This window comes from Vipera berus (assembly GCF_964194415.1).
Source record: "Vipera berus genome assembly, chromosome: 10".
Lineage (NCBI taxonomy): Eukaryota > Metazoa > Chordata > Lepidosauria > Squamata > Viperidae > Vipera > Vipera berus.
In genome coordinates, this window is record NC_138213.1 from 738,628 (window position 1) to 763,614 (window position 24,987).

The 24,987-nt window shown below is 50.4% G+C and overlaps 2 protein-coding genes and 1 long non-coding RNA gene across 7 annotated transcripts in view; 1 reads left to right on the top strand and 2 right to left on the bottom strand.

Moving 5' to 3' along the window:
* FANCA (FA complementation group A) lies at nucleotides 1-22,999 on the top strand. Its single transcript, XM_081335982.1, has 43 exons — nucleotides 1-719; nucleotides 954-1,063; nucleotides 1,814-1,901; nucleotides 2,188-2,321; nucleotides 2,874-2,969; nucleotides 3,261-3,334; nucleotides 3,837-3,943; nucleotides 4,813-4,895; nucleotides 5,333-5,366; nucleotides 5,993-6,062; nucleotides 6,464-6,576; nucleotides 7,242-7,318; nucleotides 7,788-7,929; nucleotides 8,064-8,197; nucleotides 8,483-8,593; nucleotides 9,008-9,103; nucleotides 9,201-9,260; nucleotides 9,536-9,624; nucleotides 10,059-10,119; nucleotides 10,307-10,356; nucleotides 11,147-11,223; nucleotides 12,219-12,326; nucleotides 12,863-13,005; nucleotides 13,155-13,225; nucleotides 13,329-13,428; nucleotides 13,560-13,762; nucleotides 14,092-14,188; nucleotides 14,863-15,039; nucleotides 15,198-15,271; nucleotides 15,634-15,762; nucleotides 15,934-16,024; nucleotides 16,721-16,890; nucleotides 17,067-17,172; nucleotides 17,734-17,793; nucleotides 18,306-18,410; nucleotides 18,926-19,038; nucleotides 19,574-19,715; nucleotides 19,905-19,971; nucleotides 20,369-20,470; nucleotides 20,566-20,641; nucleotides 21,095-21,251; nucleotides 21,845-21,937; nucleotides 22,725-22,999. Exons 1-43 carry the CDS (start codon nucleotides 689-691, stop codon nucleotides 22,818-22,820), a joined length of 4,317 nt encoding a protein of 1,438 aa, XP_081192108.1. The 5' UTR covers nucleotides 1-688; the 3' UTR covers nucleotides 22,821-22,999.
* Nucleotides 9,706-12,165, bottom strand: LOC308672801. Its single transcript, XR_014027513.1, has 2 exons — nucleotides 11,184-12,165; nucleotides 9,706-10,198 (listed from the first exon to the last, which is right to left on the bottom strand). It is a non-coding gene; the product is annotated as an uncharacterized lncRNA (long non-coding RNA).
* The window catches only part of ZNF276 (zinc finger protein 276), a 10,432-nt gene continuing 8,374 nt past the window's right edge, over nucleotides 22,930-24,987 (bottom strand). For 4 of the 5 annotated variants that reach the window (XM_081335976.1, XM_081335972.1, XM_081335974.1 and 1 more), the window contains 3 exons: nucleotides 24,700-24,817; nucleotides 24,081-24,180; nucleotides 22,930-23,656 (listed from right to left, as the gene is read on the bottom strand). In XM_081335976.1, the coding sequence (XP_081192102.1) occupies nucleotides 23,380-23,656; nucleotides 24,081-24,180; nucleotides 24,700-24,817 (495 nt within the window). In that variant the 3' untranslated portion in view covers nucleotides 22,930-23,379. The remainder of the gene's footprint in view (nucleotides 23,657-24,080; nucleotides 24,181-24,699; nucleotides 24,818-24,987) is intronic. The other variant, XM_081335973.1, reaches the window with a different exon arrangement.

A 24,987-nucleotide genomic window follows, 5' to 3' on the forward strand; every position in this document is an offset into this window, starting at 1 on the left:
TGCGGTTGCCATAAACAGGAACCAACTGCCAAGCATCCGAATGTAAATCACGTGGTCCTGGGGATGCTGCAAAGGTCATAAATGTGAAAAAATAGTCATAAGTCACTTTTCCCAGTGCCGGGTCAACGGTTGTAAATCGAGAACTGCCTGTATTTTCGGGTGGGCAAAGCAGCCCCTTTGCAAAGATAAAAAGTCTCTCTCTCTCCAATTCAGGGATCAGCCTCTTGCAGCTCCCCGCCACACTCGGGCTGCCTGAGGTTGGAGGCAACGGTGGAGAGGGAACCGGAGACTCCGCTCGCCAGCTGATTTCACAGGCGCAGCACCCGGGCGGATGGTTGCAAATTAGCCGGGAAGCAGCCAGTCCACGCAACCCTTCCTCCCGAATTCGGTTCCCAGAAAGAGACACAGCCGCGCGCCCTCACAACGGCAGCCTTGCTCTGCAAACCACGCCTGCGCAGTAGACCTCCCCGCTCAGGGGCTCTGCCAGAATGGGGGGGGGGGTTGCCACACCAAAAATGGCGCTGGGCTCGTTTGCTCCTTCCTCACTCCACTCCCCAAATGGCCGCAGCTCCCGCTTAGCAAATAGAGAAACTCTTCTTTTGTCCCCTTCCTATTGGAGGAGGCGTTCAGACGGCGGCCAATCAGAACATAGGGCGCGCTAGTTGGTGGGAGGCGCCGCTCTGGGAGAATGGCCGGTCGGGCCCTTTCTGCCCTTCTGGGTACGGGGCGAGGGGGGGGGGCGGCGGCGGCGGTGCTATGTGTGTGCCCAGAGACTCTCCGCGGTAGCCACGAAGGGTGGGAATTGCAGTCTGCATGAATTGCAGTCTGCATATGCTCAGAGCCAGCATCTCTGTGAGGGATATGAAATGGGAAGGGAGCTGCGCGCTGGTATGTTCAAAGGCCCTGTCAATTAAAAATAGAATTATAAGGCTAATAAATTCTCTGTTTTTTAGCGGGAAGACGCAAGAAGCAAAAGAGGGAACCAAAAACTCAGCAGGAACTGCGGGAAGCGGCCCTGCACATTTTGAGCCGGAACCAGAGGCTGGACGAGCTCCTGCTGGAGGTGAGCAACCGGGTCTGATGCCTGAACTGCTTGACTTTAAAAGTGCCTTTGCATCGGCATTTTCTCAAATCCAGACTGACCTCCAGATATTTTAACCATCATTAGCTTCCTTGTCGATCATATGTGTCAAGCTGCAGGAGGTTAACCTGCATGGCTGCACATTTTCTAAAATGCTAAGTATTTTCTGCGTGCGTTTCCCTGTTCCTTTTAAGCGTAGTGGGAGACTATCCATCTCAGAGAATGCTGTGTTCCTTTGGGGATTCTGACGTATTTGATGAGTTAGTGATGCCTTATGCTGTGTCTGCAACAGGCCACAAAAGACCAAAGGGTTTGATACTCCCTACAGTCAAGACAAGGGACGCGGTGGCTCAGTGGGTTAGGACGCTGAGCTTGTCGATCGGAAGGTCGGCAGTTTGGCGGGTCGAATCCCGAGTGCCGCGTAGCAGAGTGAGCGCCTGTTACTCGTCCCAGCTTCTGCCAACCTAGCAGTTCGAAAGCACGTAAAAATGCAAGTAGGAAAATAGGGACCACTGCGGTGGGAAGGTAACAGCGTTCCGTGCGCCTTTGGCGTCTAGTCATGCCGGCCACATGACCACGGAGACGTCCTCGGACAAGCGCTGGCTCTTCGGCTTTGAAACGGAGATGAGCACCGGCCCCTAGAGTCGGAAACGACTAGCATGCATGTGCGGGGGAACCTTTACCTTTACTTTTACAGTCAAGACAATGGCCCTTTTCTCTCTTTTTTAACAGAATGGAAGTTCAGAACATGGCAAGTCCTTGCTTTCCAGTAACTTGGGCAGAGGTGGAAATAAAACGTCAGTTCCAGAACAATTTGTAGGTGGGTGAAATAGAATTTATTTTTCCAGAGTGAGTGGCTAAATGTCCATTCAGTAAAATAATAATATTGAGACTGTCTGATTCAGGATTCTTTGTAGTTATTGACAGGCGTAGTTTTCCAGAATTCAAGTATTCCTCGCCTGTGACTGAGCCTTTTTAATGTGTCTGCCAACAATTGGGTTTTTCTTCTTCGTTACCTTTTCAGCCCCATCGTGTTGTGCTATTTCCATTTGCAATTTGGGTGGTATATTTAAGGTCTGGATGGAGTTTCTTCTCTTCTGTTGTAGTCACTGCCTTGAAGGATGAGGCCTCTGTGCTGGGCATTCCAGCAGGCGTCTTGTCGGCCAGAACAGCAGCCAACCTCATTGAGAAGATCTCTATGGAGTCTGATCAGACTACACTACTGGGTGCAGAACAGAGAGTAAGGGAAATATGCCAGTTTCATGTATGGCAGGGTGGAGGGAAGCACATTCAAGTTGTTCAGGCCTTCCTAAAGATGAAATAGTGGTTAGTGGTCCTGAAATAGCCATGGGGAATTCTGAGAATTGCAGGCTAGTAGGAGAAGATTTATTTATATAATGAAAATAGTTTTACAAAAAGCCAGCCTAAAAGTACTTTAAAAGTACATTTTTAAAAAGATAGTTAATTTTCCAAAGGAGCATTGTCATTCAATATTTGAAGAATATACATAAGTTTAGGATTGGCTCACTATAATGCCAAGCCATGTGCATTGTACTGTAAACCAGACCCCTATGTCTTGTTCAACAAATTAAAAAAATATTACTAAGAGTTACCTATAAACATAGGTTTATTGCTATTGCAACTGACTAAAATTCTGTTCTGGTAGAGGACAGGAAGGCCTGGAGGAACGTTGTCCATAGGGTCGCGATGGGTCGGACACGACTTCGCAACTAACAACAACAACAAAAATTCTGTTCAAATCACTCCATTGTATTTTATTTTTTATTTGCAGAAGGAGTTGCTTTGTTTGTTCCAGTCCTTGAAGGAATTATTAACTTACAATGCTTTCTGTCAATCTGTTTTTGCTCAAGAAATGTGGAAAATGCAGGTAAGATCATTAGAGCTGAGAAGGAGGTGGAAGCAGTGAATCTGGCTACGATAGCATGCTTACACGGCTGCCCTCAGGCCATTCTGGTGGCCGTACAGTTTCTGAGTTGCTCTCCTCTTAAGGATGGCCAGAAAGTGAGTGTTCCTCCATGGATGGAGAGGGAAAGGCTGCCTTGGAAACCTGCTCTTGTTCCAGAGTTAGTTACTTGGGTGTTTTTGGGTGGAGGCCAGTTGTTGGGTTGCTGGCATCTCTGCATTCCAAATTATCTGACCTTAGTGCTATTTCCTCCAGCGCCCACCTATTTTGGAAGTTGCATGGCACCTGCACAGAGAGAACATTGTTCGTTTGGAAGAATTACTGGAGAAGTAGGTAGACGCTTGAATGTTTGCCTGTGATTTTGGCTTGAGGTGGCATCTCTTATCATTTTGACTTGTTTGTGGAAGCCCGAATCCTCCCCTTGAAGAGAGCTGCTCACCGAGCAAGATTTGCAGTGATTTGTGGGGAGCAGCTGCTAGTTGGTTTAGATAACACTGAAGAAAGCTTCTACACCCTGTTGCAGTTTATTCCGTGGGAACAATCGCTGCATTTGCAGGCCACGCTAAGCCGAGTGGAGGCCTGATGTAAAGTAACTTTCACTGCTCGGAACTTAAAATTTCAGAGTAGGTGCATTTTGTCCTTTTAGTGCAGGAGCTTCCAAACTCGGCAAATTTAAGACTCGTGGACCTCACCTTTCAGAGTTGAAGTTGTATGCAGGCTGAGGCATTCTGGGAGTTGAAGTCCACAGTTGGAGACCTGTTTTAGTGGAACGTTTGGAGGGGAGAAACTTTCTGGAAAAGGCAAATGTTGTGGGCTCTTCTGTCTTCTCAGGAATCTGGAGGTGCCCGCACTGGTGGATTGGTTGTCCAGTAGCCTTTGCCTCCTGTGCCATCAGATGGACGAAGTGGACACTGAGACTGGCCAGAACATTCTCACAGGCAAGGAGGGCCGAAACAAAGGGATGGATGTGGGGCTGGTGTCCAGGAAAAGGTCCAGGCCTGTGAATTCCCTTGCAGCTTCCGGCTGTGGCCCTGCTCTCTCTCTCCCCCATCAAAGGAGAGGGGGCTACTTCTGCTGAACTCTCCTGTAACACGAGACCTGGTTTCATCTTACTTCATTTGTACTATTAAGTATTGGTGTGACTTAGTTTTGTTTAACAAACAGCCGGACACACAACAATTACGCCGTGCAGTTTCCACACTGGCTTCTGGCAGACTTTACAATACTTAATATGCCAAAAAGACATACGGTTATCAGAGAAGAAAAACAACATGAAAAGTGCTCTAGCAAAAAGGTGAAACAAGTATGGCAAAGGAGAAACATGAAATATTGTAACAATACAGTTACAGTTGCATGTATACTTGTCTAATGCAAATATTCAAATATGTCTTTATTTCTAATACATTTATACAACTTTTTAAACCTATATTCTGTATAAATGAGTTCCCTATTTGTGTTTTGCTCCTGTTTTTCTCTTTTTTCTTAAATAAAAAGCAATAAGATACAAATAAAATAGAATGCTTTATGTTTAGAATAACGATTGCAAAAGCCAGGTACAAACAAGGGCAGGAAAAGATGAGAAATGTTCAATTACTGAGGAAGACGGACTGGAGTGTTCATGTCTCTGGCTGCTTCTTCCTTTCATTTTGCTTCATCGGTTAAGATTTGTGAAAGCAAAAGGGGACCCCTCTGGACGGCCTTTCACCATCTCTTGTCTGAGTCCCTTTTCCATACTTTCTGCATCTTTTCTTGCCTCATCCAGCTGGCATAGGAGGTCCCTGACCTGGCCTTCCTTCCTAATCCCTAGATTTGGCTCTTGTGCTCCTTCAAAATGGATTTCCAAAAACATCCAAGTCTGAAAAGAAGTTGGAAATGAACCACGTTTCTGAAGTAAGGCTAGAGGAGATTTGCTGTGTAGCATTCCAGTCGCACCGTCTCTAGGGGGGCTGGGAAACCCCTGCCTGACCTCCTGTGAAGTTCTTTCCAGTCACCGAGCAGCTGGCTTTGTGCATTACAGCGGCCCCCACTTGCTTAATGGGCCATCATGGCTGGGCTGAGCTCATGCAGCAGGCCAGAACAGCAAAGTCCTCCTTGGTTACCAGAAGACGCCTGTGGGATGCTGGGGAGGGGTGTTAAGATCTCAGTCATGGAAGTTCATTTTGACTTTCTCTCAAACCAGCCATCCCCATGTGGGAATCAATCAAAAATAATAAAAAACAGAGGAGGAAGCACTCTGCTTGCTCTGAAATCTCAGAGGAGGCAAACAAAGGAAAGCTGTTGCTGATGCTTCCTGAAAAGTTGAGAACTTTGCTCTTTTCATTTTGCAGATCTGTTGTGCTGTGCTGGAGAAAATGCTGGCATGTAAGTGATGGTTGTAGAAGGGGATCATGTCGGATCAGGAGTGTAATCACACACTTTAGAGAGAGGCTTGTGAGAATTACTTATAGGACATTGCTACTACACAAGTAGCTTGAACTCCTAGTACATCCTTTGAGGTGTGCGTGTTCAGCTACACTGAAATTTCCAGACAGCTGAGCTGTGAATTGTGCGTTTCCTCTCCCCCCCATACACACACACACACACACACACACTGCATTGCATAACAGAACACTGGGGGTTAATTCTCCCAAGGAAGGACCACAATCCCAACTTCGGCTTTGAAGATCTTTGGTCTCCAGATTACTTTTTTCCCCAAAATACAGAGTTTTTTGTTTTTCATTCCCATCTATGCTATTGAGCAGTGATGTTCCCTTCATAGACGCTTCTGCAGTAAATATATTGCAATGATAAGACAAGTTTTCAGAAAGAAGGGAAAATTCTCCCAGGCCACTATCATGATTAAGGCTGAGGTTCCACCCTTGAGAAATTATTCCTTGTGGAGCCTGTGGCTCTGTGGCTCTTGTCCTGTTCCCTGGATATGGCCCTCTGCTTGTTCTGCTTGAAGCTTGCTTCTCCTTAGTGAAGATGCTCCCTTGTCTTGTCTTTAGGGGTGCTGGATGCTGTAGCTACAGAGAAGCAGGGTAGTGCCTCCCCCATAGTGAAGGCTGTGAGATGCTGGTAAGGATTTGACTTCTTTCCAAGGTTAGGGCTGGGAGAGGGGGGATCGGAGAGCTGCCAACTGGGTGAACAGTGTTTCTTCTGCAAGAGATCCTTTTGTGTGTTTCCCAAGTGGCTTCATTCCTTGCTTACAAAGCAGTGTGATGCTCTCTTCAAATGGAATTCCCGTTTACAGCAGCAGTTCTCTGCCGGGCCAAAGTTCTGCCCACTGAATTGTGTTGTTATATTTCTAATAATAGCATGCTTTTATATTTTTTCCCAAGTGCTTGAGCAATAATCAGAAAATATTTATCATTTATTTACTGGCCTTCTAGTAAATGCCTACTTACTGAAAAAATGGGAGCAATTAGCAGCAATTCTCAAGCATGCTGACTCATTATTCTTTCCCCTTTTGTGCACAGGCTCCAAGTATACAGCCTGATGATTTTCCACGGCACGGCTCCACCTGAGTCTCTGCAGCTGCTCTTTGGGCACATCTTCACCCGTGTGCTTACCTACAATCCCCATCTGACAGGTAGGATCCCCAGAAGGGGGCCAGGTGTGCTCCCTTTTGGAACTGCTGAGGGACAGGGAGGTCTTCTGGAGGACCCTCTGCGGCTCCTGGAAGGCACCCTGGAGGGCTCTGGACCACCTCCCCATAAGACCCGACACTCTTGCCAGCACCTCTGTTTGGTGTGTCTTTGAAGGCCAAGCTGGTGAGTTGACAGGGTCCAACGGTCTGGTTGGAACACGGCTCTTGTTTCTCCTTTTTTTGAGGGATAAATTCCTTGGTGCTCAGTCAAATAAGTTCTTCAGCTGAGGACAAAGCATATTTTACTCCTGAGTTGTTAACAGTTAACGTGAGACTCCTGCTCTGGGACTGTCTCTTCATTCAGCAGCTGCTGGGGTGGAGTGGGTGGGGCAGGACAGGAGGTGTCCTTTTCCGTTGCTCCAGCATTCTGCCCTTCCCGCAAGGTGGCAGAGCCTGGCCGCTGTCCGTCTCTGGGGCTCTGGATTCTGCAGTGACCAGTGGGAGGAGGAGGGGGAGGGAAGGATGGGGTGTGGGGTGGCTGTTCTGAAGAACTGCTTGGAAGGAAAGGCCTGCCTATTTTGTCAGACGGAAGAGGCTTCTTCTGCAGTCTGGCTCTTGCTGTTCTGCGAAACCAGCATCTCCTGCCCTCCCTCCCTCTTTCTGAGCAGTCTCCGATGCCATCCGTCTGCAGAGGGAATGGAGCTTTGCCAGAACCAGCTCGGCGCTTGCTACCTTATACCGCAAAGTATGTGCTCCTTTCCAGTGAACGCTGCTTAATAGGCCAGGCTGTGCTTTACCAGTTTTCATTCTACAAGAGCCCGCCATGCGACCCGGGCAGCATTGGCACTACTCAAAAATGATTCAACTATTACAGAACTGGTTCTCTGGCCCAGAAGGGCAGGAAACCCAGGAAATGCACCAGCAGTTTGCTCTGCCAAGAAGCTGGCAGAGCAGATGGAGGCTGTCAACAGTGGGAGGGGAAAGGAACAGGAAGGGCCTCCCGGATGTTTCCTGTTTTAATTCAAGGCAGGGCTGGAAGGGAGGAAGAGTAGGATTTTTCCTTGTGGAATATGAAAAATTGCCAATATCCGTGGTGATCTCTTGAGAGCCTCTCGCTTCTGAACACCTGAGCAGAGGGTCACTTGGGGAGCGGTTGGACTCGGCTTTCAGAAATCTGCTCCCCACGATTTCAAAAGCAATTCCTCCCATTCCAGCTCTTTCTGGTGTTCCAGCCAGAGGAACTGACCCAGCGCTTGCAGCAGGTCCTGGAGACAAGCGAAGTAAACTGGCATCATGTCCTCTCGTGCATCTCTGCCCTGTTGGTTTGTCACTCCCAAGCGGATCAGCTGGTTAAAGGTACTGGCAGCGGCTGGGAACTGGGAGACACTGAAAACTTTGCTAGATCGTGATTTGGCCTCGAACTATGGCTCTGGATGTTTCTCTAACTACAGTTGGGCAGTGAATTCAAGACTGTTCTGTGTCTCTCCCAGACCTCCTGAGTGGTCTCTTGAGAAAGGCCTTTGCGAATTACGATTTGGAGAGCTTGATCACTGCGTTCTTAATCGTCCGCCAGGCAGCCTTGGAAGGCCCTGCTTTATTCCCCCCTTACGCAGAATGGTTTAAGGTGAGAGCCACCAGAGGATTTCCGGGCCCTTGCAAGGACGGGGGCTTCCTAGGGCTTTGGAGGAGGCCCAAGCGGAGCCAAGCTGCAGCCTTGCGGCCCTGCCTGCTTTCAGGCCTCCCGGGGCCTCGGTCCAGGTACCCCCGGGGAAGGTGGATGGAAAGGCCCTTTGCCGCCTACCCTTGGTCCATCGGGCTGCAGGGGGTCCCAGGCAGCTGCGCCAGACATCGGGGGCAGGGAGGTGGGGTGCTGGCCAGGTGAGCTCTAGGCAGCGCTTTCTGCTTCCAGCTCACCTTTGGGAGCAGCAGCAGCCTCCATGGCGGCAGCAAGAAGACGCTCTTCTTCTTCTTCAAGTTCCTGTCGCAGCTAGTGCCCTTCGAAGCTCCCCAGCACTTGAAGGTGGGCGCTGCCTTCGCTCCTCGGCGGGTGGCCTTCGAGATTTGCTAGCACTCCGGGCATATTAAACTATTGCCCAAAGGCCAGGCTGGCTGGGGATGATGGGAGTTGAAACCAAGTAGGTGCTAGCTCGGAGGAGGCTGTCGAAGCATTGTGAACCCCAATCTGCACATTTCTGCCTAGTGGACTTGGCATGAGCAAAGGACGAGGTTGCAAAGCCGTCATTTACAGGCCTGGGGAAAGCGACTCCTGGAGCTCCCTACCTCCAAAAGAAAGGGAAGGACATCCAGGCTCCTAAGTGGGGGCAAGGAAATGGTCCCCCCACCAGTTTCTCTGAAGTCTTGGATGTGCAGCTCAGAGACCTGCTGCATCGACGCATCTGCAATGCTTTGTACCTCACCTTGTCTGAAACTCTAGGTCCACCTTCTGCACCCCCCATTTGTGCCCAGCAAATACCGCTCCCTCCTGCTGGAATACATCACACTGGCCAAGACTCGCCTGGCAGATCTCAAGGTGCCTCCCCCACCCTGGGGGCAAATGGAGGAGGGTGGTAGAATGCCCGTGACCTTCCGTCTGCCCACTCCTCGGCTCTGTCTGTCTGTCTCCCCAGGTGTCGATAGAAGACATGGGCCTCTATGAGAATCTCTCTTCCACCAAGGACGCCTCCCAGGTATGGACTCAGGCCCCGGCCCAGTAAAGACTGCCACTTGTTGTCATGGTAACCTCTGAGGGCAGATTTTACCTTCCTGTCTGCAAAATGGACCAGGGAGCTTACGATATTCCACTGCAAACTGTTTAGCCAGCTGGTTGGACTGATGTCCTTCCTGTTGCTCAGTGCTTGCCCTGCCCCCAAACTCTTCTCCCCATCATGAGACAGTCTTCCTTGACCTGGGCAGTGGTTCAAAACAGATGTTCTTTGTGTGTGCGTGTGTGTGTGACACATAGCCATGCTGTCAAGCTCTTCAGGATGTTGAGAAGGCCATCCAGATATTCCAGAATACTGGCAAGATCCCAGCAAGTGTGATGGAAGCCAGGTAAGGTCTCCCCTTTTGAGGGTGGAAGGAAAGGAGGCTGAAAGGGCCAGGAAGGAGGAAAAACCCCCAAATACAAAAATGTCAGGTTCTCACTTACAAATGTATACTTTCAAGAGCAAATTTGCAAGGCCAGCAATTTTCTTTTTACATATTTACAGATATAATAACAGCAATAACAACAACAGAGGTCTTTTGTTGGAAGGGTCTTCACAGCTGTTCTGAGCCACTGCAGAGTGCCGGCCTCTCGGCCCAGGGGCCAAGCCCTTTTGCAGAGAAGGCTCACTCGCAGGATCCTGCTGGAAGACGCTGTTCAATCAAAGGGATTCAGAGCCTCATATTTACATTTATAATCTGCATTTTACTCCTGAATTTTATTTGTCCTCCATCTCGGGCTGGGTGGCCCACTGTGATTGATCCACCTGCTTCTGTCTCAGTGTTTTCAGGCGGTGCTATTACCTCTCCCGTTTCCTTCCCGCTTTGCTTGCGCCGCGAGTGGTGAGTTTTCCTTCTTTCCATCCTTAAGTGGAGTCTTTAAATCTTTTGGCTTTGATCTTCTTTTGTTCAGAATGTTGCTCTGTTAACAGAAAACTTTCTTAAATAAGCTGGAGAAGAGAAAGGCCTGCAGTATGTTAACTTTGCAATGTGAGATTCATACCAACTTCTTTTATGATTGTATCTGTAGCTTCCTGGAGCCCCCGATGCCCGCACAGCTTTGATAGGAGCCCTCAAGAGGTAGGAAGGCAGCATTTGAGATAAAAGCCACCCCCCCACCCCCATTTTCAATGGGAAGCATTGTGTCATTTGACCTGACCTTGGCTTCCTTGTATTATGATCTGTTCTGCTTTGTTAATGGCATACAGGCTATTTAACCAATCCCAGTAATATTACTCTGGATTTCAATCTTCCTTCGATTTACAGTGACCGCCACTCTTTGTAGCCAGTAAGGGGTCCTGCTAATAGAGCATATGATACAAATATTCTGCCCATGGTTATTGCGATTGTATTGCTTCTGTAATTAGAAAAACTGTGATAGTTGCTTTTTCACAAACGAGCTAGAAAGGGATTAGTACTTTCTTCTAGCAATTCATTAGCTAGCAATTTCCTTTCCCTTGGCCAGGACCATAGGTGCAAGTTTCTTTCAAGAGTAGCCCTTTCTAATGCTAATTAAAAGCTTTTCGTTATCATTTCGCTATTTAGTCAATACTGTAAGAATAAGAACGGTTCTTTGCCTATTCAAACCCGTATCCCCAAGGACTCCTCTCCTTTGAAAGGGTTGTAATCAGAAGCTGTTTGGGAAGAGACCCCGTTGGTTTCACATCTTCCATCCGGCAACATCCCTGGTTGTTTTAGGGAGAGACTCCAGAGGCCGAAGGTGCCAGTAGGCACCCACGACTGCATTTTAGAGGAAAGACATTTGTCTCAAGTTTGGAGAAAATAGGGAAAGAGAAAGGAATGTCACTAAATGTTTGGCATGCAGCAACATTGAGTGTTGGAGGAAAAACAATTGTGTCTCCTAAACTAGGGCTGAAAAAATCCCCCCGAATGCATATGCCACTTACTTGGAAGAATGCGAAGCCGCTAAAAGGAAGCCCTCGCCAGGTGAGCCTCCTGAACTTGTTTCCACGGTTCTCTGTGCATGAAAACCCGTTTTTGTTCTCCTGCGCAAAAGGAGACATTCGGCATGCCTCTTTTTTGCCGAAGGGTGGGGCAAGGCCTGCCAGCGGAATCACTAGCATCTGGCACTGAGCCATCAAAGAGCTTTGGGACAGGGCGAATCCTGGGCCTTTGAGTTGGGTGAGCCTGCGGAGTTACGCTGCAGTTCCTGGGACAAATGCAGCACTGGGTGAAGCCATTCTTAAGAGCTGCAAAACCTGAGATGCTGCAGTCAGCCTCACATGCTCCAAGTCCTGAGAGTCAGGAAGATGCGCAGGGGCCCAACTCATGGCTGGTGAGCTCCGGAAGCTGGTTTGCTGGGGGCGATCTCTGGTGGCTGTGGGAGTCATCTTGTGGCTTCTGCAAACCACTGGACCAGCCAGTTTGGTTGATTTTTATCCCTTAATCCTACCAGATTGATGCAGAGAGTGGCATTGCAGGTTAAACTCCAAACAGCTGCTGGCATTGTAGTTGCCAGGTAGGATTAATGCCTGGAAGCCCTGAATTCTTCAGGAAATTTGCAAGGAGCTGAAATACTTCAATTTGGTTAACTGACAAGGGCTGCACTTGTCAGGCACATATACTGTGAACTGGTATTTAGGAGGAGCAAGCTAAACCAGGGAGGGAGAGAGAGAGACAGAGTGAGAGAGTGACAGGCTATAACAGGTGCCATATGTCAGCCCAGCACCCCATAATAGCCTTGGCTGGATTGAGGTTACTTTGCCAAACTACTTAAACTTCAGATTGTGAGCTTTGAAGTTCCAGGAAGGGATGAGGGCCACTTTCTTCTCTTCTGCATGAAAATGCTTCAGGTGGAGCAATGGCCACGGTTGCAAGCTTCTTCCAACCTCTCCTTCTCCCCCCCCCCGCCCATATATGAGACTCCAGGACACTGCCCACAGTTCTCAGCATGATCCAAAGCTGTTTTCTCTGCTCCTCAGAGGGATCGGCTGAGAGAAAGGTGGTGGGCCCTGAGGAACCCTTGGAGCCACTAAAGGCTGAACTTGAAGCGCTGAGGCTGCTCATCACAGATGCAAACAAGCACGGTGGTAGGTAAAGCTGGCCTATCCACGGGGAAGAAAGTGGGCCAAGAATAGCAGAGGCATCTTGAGGATTTCCCTGAGCCTCTAATGCAGAGCATGCCGGCTGGGGAATTCTGGGAGTTGGAAGTCTGGGCATCCTGAAGCTGCCAACGTGGAGAAGCTCTGCTCTAATCTAACTGAGCCACATTGGAGGCCCTCCGAGCTCGTTCACATGGCAGGGTTGGAATGACATTGCCAGGTGGGCCTCTCAGAAATCCCCTGGGGCAGCTCGGCTGTGTCCCAGCGAAAGATCTGGGCAAATCTCTGCTCCGTTTCTGGCATAGTGATGAAATTCAGGTCTAGTCCAGATCAATCTAGATTACTCAAGCACCGTTTTGGTTTTGGAACAGGTCCTTTGAACCCAGCCCGTCAAAAGCAGGCGGCTGCTTCTCCAACTTATAGGAGAACATCTTCCTTAAAGAAACTCAGCAGCGTTTCCTTTTCTGCTGCTGCTCCTGGGCAGTTCACAGGACCCCTTTTTATCCTGCTTTTCCGTGTTGCAGCCATTCCAGCCCAGATTGCGGTCATCTCTGGGAAGCTGACAGAGGTTTTGGGACACGTGACAGATGATGATGAAGCCGCATCCCTGACCTTGAGGGTCAGGCTGGACCTTTCTGCTCCTGAGGTTGGAGCAGCAGATCAAGGGGTGCGTGGGGCAGGATGTGGCTGGAGTGGGCGGGGCAACGGGGGGCCTAGAAGGGCACGTCCCTCTTACTTCCTCGGAGCCGTGGCTTAGCTGGGCCCGCACCTGCTTGCCCAGAAGTTCATCAACAGCCGACTGTGTCTTGGTTTCAGGTTGTCGATCTTCTGCTGGGATCCTTCTGTCAGGATGTAATGGCTGCCTCTTTCTTCCTGCCTCCTGATAGGTAAAACAGATCTGAGATGTTTGCAGCGTCTGCGCTGGAACATTTATGCACCCCTCATATTCATTCTCACAGTTATACCACGGCAGCTTTGTGTTCCCCGCAGGCAAGGTCCCTGGCCGTCCCTCTTGGTGAAAATGATCTGTGGGCACCGCCCCCTCTTGGCCTCCTTGCTGAGCCGTCTCTGTCAACTTCTCTACCACCAGGTTGGTTCTGCAGGATTATGGAGCAGTGACATGCTCAGGGCATTCCTCTCTTGGAGAAATTTAGGGGTTTTTTTGACGCCTGTTGCACTTGATCTGGTGTACCTGGCAACCTCCCCATTCGCTGATTGCAGGGACCTTCTCTGAGTGACTCCCACATCCTGGGCTTGGCTGCCTTTGTGGTCCATTTCAACGAGGCCGAGGCCTTGCTTCCCTCCGTGGACCTCTGCTTCCCTTCAGTTCCTCCTGTGGCTCTTCACACAGACCTTCCTCTTGCTGCACTGTGGGACTATTTATTGGCACCCAGGTCTGGAGACTCAGCTCTCTTCTGCTTGCGGTGAGCCCCTCTCTCCATCTGGGTCATAAGTCTTCCCTTTCGTAGGGGAAGATGGCGCCTCGTGCCACACTTTGGGGTCCAGCACTCGGCTTTGAGAGAGGGCTCGGGTTATTAGGCATTTTGTAAAAACGGAGGGCCCGAATGGAATAGCAGACATTCCCTGGGGCTCTTTCTTGGGCTGATCTCTTCTCAGCATTGTTGGATCCAATCTAGCAGCTGGCGAGAAAGAGATGCATAAAAATTGTTCCTCAAATGAAGAGTGGGATGAGCTACTAACGTCTGAAAAGCTGGTCCCATAAACGATTCTTCCACACACCCTCTTTCCGCAGGTTTTGCACTGCAACAGTTTCATACTTTCTGTGCAAGTTTCCTTCCCTTTCCCGTGAGCGCCTTTGTTCCGTACTTCATCCGGGTTTCGTGAAAAAGGTAACTTTTTTTTTCCTGCCCTAAATTCAATCCAGCCTGTCTCCATTTTCCTCCTGCTGAGATTCCTGCTCAGGGACCTGGTGCTGGGTGGGATTGTCCAAGCTTCTGTCTGACGACAGGTCAGAACTTGGTGGTGGCTGCAGCGCTATTAGCTCAGCCTTCCCGAAGTTGCACTGTTTGTTCCTCATTGAGGGAGTTTTTTTATTCCAGCATCTCACATGTGGCTGTCCTGCCTAATCACCAAGCGAGGCATGAATGTCATGCTACCAAATTAATTTCTGCAGGTGCCTGACTGAAGAGGAGAAACTGAGGGAAAGGAAGCGCGTGGTGGTGTGTGTGCGTGTGTGGGGGGCGGTTTCTTGGCGGTGGCAGCGTCTATGGGGTGCAGTCTCAATTTGCTCCTGAGCAGTTTGCTCAGCAACACCCTTCAAGGAGGCAGAGTTCAGCTAGAGGGGATAATGTGCTTATGTTTTCTGTGCATCCTTTTTAAAAAATATTCTGACTGTTTTGTGTTTCCTTTTCTGTGTTCTTGGATTTTTATTGAGTTTTGTATTTTAACTTTGTTCTGAATAAAATAAAAAAAAATTTTTTTTTAAAAAAGGAGGCAGAAACCAGGAGGGTTTCTTCATTTTAAGTCAGTCCTGTGGCATGTCTGGACCTCTCCTGCTTTGCAGCTCCAGTATGTTGTGCCACGGCTTTGCTTGGAAGCACGAGGAAGTGGCTGCCAAGGGGACTCGGCTGCGTTTCCTGGGGAAAGGCTGCCTCGCCCCCCTCTCTGCTACCGAAAGGCTGCTCTCGGCTTGTGGAAACAAACCCCTTTCCAAGCTCTGCTGCGGGAGGAAGCCTTCCAGGTGAAGACCCCCGCAGAGCCTCGAGCGTCAAGTCCTTCCAGGCTGGGGGTGGTGTGACTCGGCAGGGCTCCTGGGCTGAGACTGACCCCCCATCTCTGTTGCCCTCAGGAGGGAGATCTTTTGCGTTTCTGCCCTGAGTACTTTTGCCCTTCTTCCAGCTGACCCTCTGCGAGTGGTTCAGGATGGAGCTGGAAGTCCTTCCCGACCAAGACCTGCTTTCCGCTAAGGAGAGGTGAGAGCGAGCCGCCTTAGCGTCCCAAGGGGATAATTTGGCCAATTCATTAATGCCTGTGAGTCGAGGATCTAGTTTGGGACTGCTGAGATGATTGTGTAAAACAACAGAATGTGTTTATTTGGGGAGGAGAACACCACGACCTTATTCAAGACCAGCTTAATTGTGCCAAACAGCTTAAGAATCGCTACTCTGGCAAGTTTAGCCTGCTGTGGTTGGTTGGTCCTAGCAAATGTAGCAGCATTTCTGTTCTCCCGATTTCCTTGCTTTGTGTTTTTTTTTTTGCTCCATGTGTCTTCTCTCCTCATTCCCTCCCTCCCTCCCCCCCCACCACGCAAACTGGGTTTTTGGTTCCTCTGCAGGCAGGAGTTCCATGCCTGGTCTTTGCACCAGCACTTTCTCCCGAGGTCTGTTGAAGCTGGAGGCTGTGACGGGGACCTGAGAGAGATGGGGGCTCTTTTTACCAAGGCCATTCTGGATTTCCTTCAAAGGTAAGCTGGTTTTCTGAAGCATTTGCTTGCTCGGGCAGTGGAGGTTTTCTAACATACGGTTCCTTCTGCTATCCAATGATGGCCTGTATCTGTTACCTATTATTAGTTCTAGGAAATGCCATGATTTGTCTTGTGTATTTACAGTTGTCTTTATACTGCTTCGAATTTTAGGACAGACTCCGAAGCAGGCAGTCTCCGAACAAACCCCAACTGTCCCGTGACCCATGCAAGAGGAAACCCTGATCTCTACTGCAGATTTCAGGTGCCAGAGTTGTGTCGGCTACATCTTGCTTTGTGTCCTTTTCTTGTGAATGTTTTCCATGAGCTTTGGGTGGAGCTCTTTTCAGCAAATGCTGTGGCCGAGGGGCTTTCTAGCCCACGAGCGTCACGGCCCAGTTAAGTGGCAGGGGATCTGTGCCTGCTAGTCTGACCTGGCTCTAACCAGCATTTTCCCAAGTCTGCATAAGAAAGCAGGCGAAAGTGCCCCACTGCGTTGAAATGGGCAGCGGCTGGCAATGGAATTCCCACCTCTGCCCCATGGGCAAAGAAACGGTTCCCTGTGGGGCTGGCTGGCTGGCTGGAACAGCCTCCTCAAGGCTAGGGCCCCCCAGACATGGTAGACGTCCAAGTCCCATCAGTCCCAGCCAGGCTGGCCCCAAGTTGCGATTCCACTGGCTGCTTTAGGGAGTCACAGTAAAGCTGCTCCGTCAGCCCAGTTGGAACAGGTCTTCTGCCTCCTCCACCCACCCGGTTCTCTTCCAGAGGGTATAGTGTGTGTACAGTACACTGTGCAGCAGTACAAACAATGGCTGTCAGGGTTTTGTTATTTTCCCAGTATCTCTGGGTTACGGTTCTTCTGTCTTGGCCCATGAACCCTCTGGATGTGTTGGCAGGGACCGGCTTGGACTCTGCCCTGGGCAGGAGAGAAGAGGCCTTCAGAGGCTTGCCTTGATTTCAGGAGCTGGTGCTGGAGCTGGAGCTGGAGCACAGGAGAGGCCTGGCCGGGGGCTGCGAGACGAGAGAGCACTTCCTGCTCCAGGTGTTCCGGGAGAGGCTGCTGGCTCTGGGAACCGGTGCTGCTCTGGGGGCCCGGCTGCTCCGGCAGCAGGAGCTGCTCTCCCAGACCAGGTGAACAGACAGACGCTTGAAGCCCCTCCCCCCCGCCACACACACACACACACACACACACACAGTGCAGCTGCTCTCCATGGGTGGACGGGGGGGGGGCAGGAAGGCCCAGCTGCCCCCTGAATAAGGCTGGGTCGGGCTGGGCTTCACCTGAGAGGAGTCTGTTTTTTCCTCAGGATCCTCTTAAGGCTGCCTCCGTCTGTTCTTGTGGCGACGCAGAAGAAAGGAGGGGAAATCGTTCTGGCCTGTGAAGGCTTTTTCTCTTTTGTAAACACGGAACTGGTGTGTATCACTTCCTGTCGATGCCCCAAGCCATCTCTTTTGCAATCTGGGAGTGGCGGGTTGTTTGAGGCAAAGCGGGCTGCTCCCTTAAGGAGAGTGACAAGCTGACATTCCAAGTCTGTGGGTTTTTACAAGGGATTTCTTTTCTAGCTTGTTATGCCTGAGCTCCTCATCCTGTTCCTTTAGTAGCATTTTACTGCCTTGCCTGCGGACTCAAAAGCAGATGCAAAATCTAGCACAGCTGCCAGCTGCAGCTTCATTAAGGGGCAGATGCACCTGAAATGCACACAGTCTTCGACTTGTGCCCAGAATTTTGGTTGTGAGTCTGAATCTGGCTTATCCACTGAGCGGTTTTTGCTGGAAAACAGCAAAACAATCGTGCAAGCCAGTTGCCGGAAATGCGATTGCATGACCGGAGGGGTGGCACAGACAAATTACAGGTAACTTTTCAAGTCCATCATAACTTTGAATGGCTGAGGACTACTTACGGTGGCTGAGGAATGATCTCGGTCTCTTGGGAATGCTTTCCTTATCTCTCTCTCCCATCTGGTGTTGTTACAGAGGAACAGCTGCTCCAGAGGATGCTCTCTGCCTTATGACATCACCGCACATTTCTTCAGGGTAAAGAAGACAAAGGGGGCTCCTCACTTCACCCCATGAGGGTCTGTGTGAGGCTAGGCCTCAGCTACCCCTCACTCTCCAGCAACGGAGGGGCCCCGAAAGATGAGCCTCGTTCTCCTCCTCTTGGGGAGCTTTCCGTGAGACGGGGGCAGAGAAGCCGCTCAGAGTTGCCGGAAGTGGGCAGTGGGGGCAGTGGAATTGCGTCAGAATGGGAAACCGCGAGAACGAAGGGAAGGTGGCTCCCCTGCTCACTTTCCCTGTGGTGTCAGCAAGGGCAGTGGCTGGAGAGGGGCTGCCATGGAGAATTATGGGGCGGGGGGCATTGCATTCCTGTGGTCTGTGGGTTGGATGTGTTTTAAAATTATTGGGAATCGGGAAGCAAATTCTTCAAGCTGATGGTGGTGGTGGTGATGATGTTGGCTGTTGTGGTGCCAAGACTGGTTTCTTTGTGGCTCCCTTTGTGTCGGGGCCCCGTGGGGTTCCTGCACGCTGAGGGATCTGCTGTCCTTCAGGGCCTCCTGAGCACCAGTGTGGAGTGCAACCATCCTGGCCAAGAGGTGACAGCCGTGCTCTCTTCGTGCCGAACCAGGTGTCCCATCCTCCTCTGTTCTGCTGTGGTAAGAGACCTTTCATCACAACTCCATCTATGAAACTCCTTGAAAAGAATTCTGGGCAGCTCCGTTGACTGGTGGTGCGGGGGGCTTCATAAGCCAGGCTGCGTTTGTGGATTAGGAGACGGACTTTCCAGAAAATAGCGTAAAAAAGTAGCAGCAGCCCTGGAGGGACGAAGCCCCAATATTCATCTTCTCTGTTGGGTTGAAGATAATGATGAATGCATTATTCTAATTTTTCTCAAAGATGCTTCAGTGAAGCAGAGCCTGTTTTAATAAAGCATTACATAAAAACCTCAGCATTGATTTGGCTGCCAGAACAGTGGCTGTCCCAAAAGGCTTGAAAAGGGGCTGGTTGTGGGCCTGGGGGACCGGACATGTGGGGGCCACTGTTGCTGTGCATTGTAAGGAGAGGGAGGGTGGAAACTATTGAATCCCTGGACAGAGGATCTTCAGGAAGGTCCAGCACAAATTTGGAGATTTCTGTATTCAGTGAATATCTGCTGTTTGCCTTCCTCCAGCGATGGTGGCCCAGGCTGGAGTTTGTGCTTTGCTCACAATGGAGGAGACTCTTCAGTGCTCCTTTAGCCCAGGGGCTGCAAAGCCTGAAGGATTTACAGTCTTCTCTCCAGAGGTGAGTCCAAGGAGCTGTGTCTCTGCAGCCGTGGGGCTTACGTCTGTTGTCCCAGCAAAGACCTGGTCAAATTGCAGCGCAGAGTAGATGCAGGGGGGCTGTATTCCGGCTGCTGTTCGATCTTCCCTGGATCCAATGAACTCTACCTGCCCTTGTGTGGCCCTTACCTCCAACAGGCCCTTATTCCAACTGGTCCAGTGCCCTTTAGCAGCTGCCCCTCCTCCTCCTCCTCAAGTGGCTCCCCTTTAGCTCAGGTGCCGTTCAGATGCTGCAGCGCCAGAAGAAAGCTGTTGCTGACGCGTTTCTTCAGCTGAAGAAGTGGTCTTATTTTCCCTGCCTGGTCCGGTGGCTGGGATGCTTTCCCTCCCTCCCTATTCCTTCAGGAAGAGATGCCCTCTGAGAGGTTGCTTCCTGTGTACTTGGAGAGCAGAAACCCAGCTGGGTCGTGCCCTGCCAAGGCCTCCCGGCGCCATCAGCGGTCGGTTTTTAGGATTGACCGGGCAACTCTCCCACTGACTCTGCCTGCGCTTCCTAGCTGCCTCTCATCGGAAGCCACTTCCCTGCCCTCCGACGCCACGTGGGTTTCCGCTGCTTTCCTCCACTTCGCCACCCAGCAGCAAGCGGGTCACGAAGGAAAGGGGGGAGTGCTGAAAAGGTTGGGGCCCAAAGCAGAGCGGGTGAGTTCTTTCAGCTTCTGCCTCTGGGAGGAAAATCTTCTTGGGGGAGAGTTCTGGCCAAATGCAAGTTTAGAAAATGCTGCCTGGGGAGGGACCTTGGATCCGGTGGTCTGGCTGAGGGACCGGGTGCTCCAGCTTCAGGTCAGTAACTATTGTGGCTGTTTTTATTCATGGTTCTCAAACTGGCAGTTCCTGGCGTACGTCCTCTTCTTTTCCGTCATGGACTTCATCTCGGCAAAAGTGGCACCAGAGGCGAGTTCTGCTTCCGTACTGGCTGGTTGGGGTGGGGAAATGAAGGAAGGCCAAGCGACTGTGAAGCCCGCCCTGGCTTGACCTTTGCAGACATGGTGACTCTGCCTTGCCTTACATTGATTGAGGCTAAAGTTGAACTGCCTTAAAGAGCTGCGGATTCATGCTCTGAATCCCTTTTTGGATTTGCATCTAAAACACCACACAGATCCTTTTAAATGTGCATTATTGTGCAAACTGGCTAGAGGCCTACTCACAGAAAACCACCAGAGAGTATAGCGGGTGGCTTGTGAAAAAGTTTTTTGCAGATGGGGAACGGGAGGCTGAGGTTTGTTTAAAGCTGCACAGTGTCTGTGGCAAGGATCAAGAAATAAAAATGTTCTTTGTCTCTTATTTCCAGGAAGGGACAGATGTTCACAAGGTTCTGGAATGGGGTTCCAGGGTGCTTCAGCGCTTGGTGGAAGAAGGGGCTGGCTGGCTGGCTGTCTTCTGTCCAGCAGGAAAAGGTGCAAAAAAGCTGCTCTACGGTAGCTCCAGGGCAGGACTGATGGCAGCGCTCTGAAAACCAAGCTCAAGGATTCCTGTCCCTTTTGGTTTTCAGGCTGTGAGCTTTATCAGCTCTTGCGTGATGTTGTGTCCGATCAGCACTTGAAGATGCTGCCGGTTGCCTTCTACAGGTAAGAAGGTGAACTTCAGGGAGCAGGAGGGCAGTGGGAGAACGGCTGAAGGAACCTGTCAGGACAGGTTGGCATCGCTTACCAAAGAGAAGGACAAGGCTTTCCTTGCTCTTAATCCCAAGAGCTCCCCCGTCTCACTCTGACCTGGGGGTGGGGTGTTGCCTCCCTGAGAAGGGCTTTCTGGGGTGCGGTTGAAGCACCCCAGAAGTGCCTTGTTCACTTTCCTTTGACAGTAACTTTACCTTTGGGACTAGCCCGCTTCTCTTTGCGGATGTGCTATGACAGTGGCTCAAATGTTCTCACAAGACTCTGGGCCAACAATTGTCCTGACAGTGTGCAGAGGCTCTTTTTCCCCCAGCTTGATCTCTGCCTGCAGCTTTTGTCTCTTCCGGGTAATGCAGAGATGCCCTGAATGGCTTTGCTGTCTGCTTAACATCTGCCACTTTCCCCCAGCCTCCTCTTCACCTTCAGTGTGGAAGAGCTTATCAGAGAGCGAACGTTCCTCGGCGTGGCTGTTGACATGTACACGCAACTGCTCCAGCTCTTTACAGAAGGGGCCGTGGTGGTTGGACCAAGCCAGAGGGAGCAGAGTCTGCACGTCTGCAATCTCGTGAGCACACAGGTTCCTTCAATGGCTGGATTTGCACCCATCGCTGACCCATCTGACGGGTGGATTGCCTCGATCCAGAAACTGGGAAGCACCCAGCTCACCCAGGCAGCACCCAGAAGTGGGCCGAGTGGTGCTGCTGCGCATTTGCACACGTATGAGGGGAGAGGGAGGGTGCTGGCTGCATCCCAAGAGAATGTAACTGATGCCAAGGATGTTGCATTTCTGTGTTGTCTGGCACTGTAAAACAGAAAGCGCCCTTCTCTCACAGGAAGGATGTGCTGGGATTGCTACTCCCAGAATTCCTTGCCAGCGTGGCCAGAGGCTGAGGATTCTGGGGAGGGCGATCCAAACACTCAGGCTGATGAAAACTTAAAAACAAGTGCAGAAAGCTAGCCAAAGTGATGTCTGAACGAGAATAATACATTCAGTCCATTTGAACGTCTGATACAATTGCTCGCTATCTGAGGAAAGACTTAAGCAAGGCCAGACACCTAGGATGGCTGGAGAAGGACATCCACTACTAGCTGCAGTCCCCCCAGTTCTTACTCTGAATCTCTTACAAAGCTGGTTTGAACTTGCCTTGTCTTCACTAGGGAGATTCGTTAATGTTGATCCAGCAAGCGCGGCAACTCCTACTCTGGGCAATCCCCCGATGTCCTCCAGAGAGCTTCTCCAACCTCCAAGAGGTGAGTGCCTGCTCTAAACATCTGAAAGACACAGTGGCCTAGAAGCTGGTCCTGCTTCTGTTGAGCCTTTCTGAGTGTATAGCACAGCACTTCCTACTTTCGATCACACACGCTTTACAAAGTTCTCCCTATAAATTTCACTAGGGCTGCACCGATTTCAAATTCAGCCTTTACTGAAACTTTGCAGCCCTGCAAGGACATAGACAACAGGATCAATCAGCTCTAGCAAACCATAGCCAAGCACTCCGAGTTTGTTGGCAGTGCCCATTTTGCTCTATGAGTTCATGGTGACCTAACCCTAATCCTAAGTGGAATTTTCCTCCAATGGGATTTTCCCATGTATTTTCCCAGGAAACATAGATAGGGCAGCCCAGAAAAGTAAGTGCCCTCCTAACCATAGCCAAGCACTCCGAGTTTGTTGGCGATGCCCATTTTGCTCTATGAGTTCATGGGGACCTAACCCTTTAGTTCAAAAGAAGCCAGTTGCAGAGCAGCTGTCAGTTAGAACAGATCCGAGGGGCTAGCTAGATGTGCAGCTTCTTTTTCCCCAGACTTTTCATCTTTCTCACTGAGGGAGGATTGTCTGTTTTGTTGCTCTGGCACACCCTGACTGCTCTTATCTATAGCGATCAGAAACTGTAGATAGACTCTGAGGCGATGCTTTTGGAAAGAACACTGCTCAACAGCCATTCTTTCCTCCCAAGGGAGGATTAGCAGCACTCTCTTGGCTCTGCTAAAGATTTTGCTTTAAGGCCAGAGCCACATCAGCACCTCTTTCCCTCCCCAGATGTTGGACCTCTGTGGCGATCTAGATCCAGAGCTCAGAGCAGCCCTCATCAGCACAGGAGGGGATTTGCTAGAGGAAGGACTCCTGCTTTTCTGAAGACTGAAGGCCCCCCCCAAATAAACTAGGCTTCAAATGAGTTTCTGCAACCCACCCACCCCCAGCCAAAGATGGGACAAATTAAGTATGTGCCTTGGAGCCAGATCTGTCCAGAGTACTGTGTAAATAATTTATTACAAGCTAATTATGACTTAGGACAATAAAAATTAGGTTACAAATGTCCTGTTCTTCGTTTTGAGCTTGGCTTTGGAATTTAATGTAAAACATCTGGATTCAAGTCTCCATCATTCTCGAGATCCATCACAAGGAATTTATGGGCGTCTTATGAGCTATACGCACCTTTATAACAGGCGTGATGCCTTTTGATCATCATCAGCGGGAAGGGCAGAACGGACCTTGCCTTTTGGCAAAGGAGAGACTTCTCGATAGGATGTCGTAGCCGTTGTTGACGTAAGCACAAAAAGAGAGCGGTCACAGCACGGAAGAGATCTTCGCAAGCAAGCAGAAGTTATTTCCCAGGGCCTCTTCCGAAGAGCCCATTAAAAGATTGACAATCTCCTGTCCGGTGCGCTTGATGCAAAGCTGTGTCAGGGCGCTTTCAGGTGGGTTCCTGCTGCGCACTCAGTTCTACTTTGATAGGCTGGCCTTCCACAGTGTCCAGCAGCGGCCTGGGCTCCGGCTCACCCTCCTTGGCTCTCTCCTGCGTCTGGGTCAGGGGGTGCACCATGGACATGTGAACATTGAGGTTGTGGGTCTTCTCGAAGCGCTTCCCGCATTGGTCACAAGCAAACTCCAGCTCTGTCTCCGCCTTGTGTTTGGTCATGTGGTACTTGAGGGAGGCCCTCTGTCTGCACTGGAAGCCGCAGATTTCACACCTGGGGAGGGAAAGCAGAGCACAAAGGACAGGGCGGACCTGCTTTCACCCAGCTTTGCAGAGGTGGGTAAAAATGTTCTCAGCTCTTTACATTCTAGCTGGTCTTTGAACCATATCTGGAAAAGTCCAGATTCCATATCAAATGTTCAAAAAGCTCTTTTTGTGAAACAAAGCAAGGAAGCCTGGCAGCTGCTTTTTTTTTTTTTTACAGAACGGAGGCCCCTCTAGCCGGCTTATTTAGAAACCTTCTTCCTAGAAGCAGCGTTCTTACTAGAGGACGTGGGAGGCATAAAAATAATAATCTCGGGGCTGAGAGCCAGAGCCAGTTCACATCGGATGGTGTGCGCACAGGCAAAGCTCATCCTGTGTCTAAAAATTCCCAAATGCAGCTCTAAGCAGACTCCTGGATTGGCACCAGCACTTACTGAAGTGGCTTTGCTCCTGAGTGGCGCATCTGGTGGACAGACAGATGTTTGCGCTGTTTGAATGTCTGGCCACATTCATCACAGATATAGTTGCGCACCTCTGGTTGGAGAAGAAAACACCATTATTCCTTGTCTGAGCCTTGTACGAGATTTTTTTAGATTGTGAATGCCAAATTCTCTGTTTTTGGGGGGATTGTATTCTAGAACTGGCTGCAGGCAGGTGCCCTCACATTTGGGACCAGGAAAACGGTGGGAGGGGGGAGCTGAAGAAAATCCCGGGCTTCTCCCTGAGATGCCATTTTTAGGCTCCACCTTTGACAGGCAGTTGTGGATCTTTGAATAACTTGGTTAGGGAAGGAATGCGAGAGTCCCGATCTATTGGGAATCCTGTGGGATGAAGAGCAGGAGGGCTGTTTCTTCTCAGGAGTGGCCTGGTGGTCTCTGCTCATCCTACAGAGATCCTTGCAGGGAAAGGGCAGTCCTTGGTCCTGCGTGGGGGAGGGGAGGGGGCAACAAGGCTGCATTCCTGAGCTTCACCAGACTAAATCCCAATCATGAGCCCCATCTAGGGAGGGAAGAGAGGTGGGTGGGCGGGCGATGGCCGGCGTCCAGGGCCTACCGGTATGAATGAGCTTCACATGGCGCTGAAGGTAGCGGTCAATCATGAAGACTTTGTTGCATCCTGGGTGGGGACAGGGCCTCTCCCGGACCTCTTCATGATGTTCTTTGATGTGCTTCTAGACCCAATGGGAGAGGGGGCTTTAGGCGTGTGGATCACCCTCTGGCCTGCTTCACTGCCAGGGTCATCCCTGGCTCTTCCCTCACCCCTTCTTTCAAGGCACGTGCCTTGGCATTTTGAATCAGCAGGAGCTATTGAGCCTTTTGATGTACCAGCCCCATGCTGTCA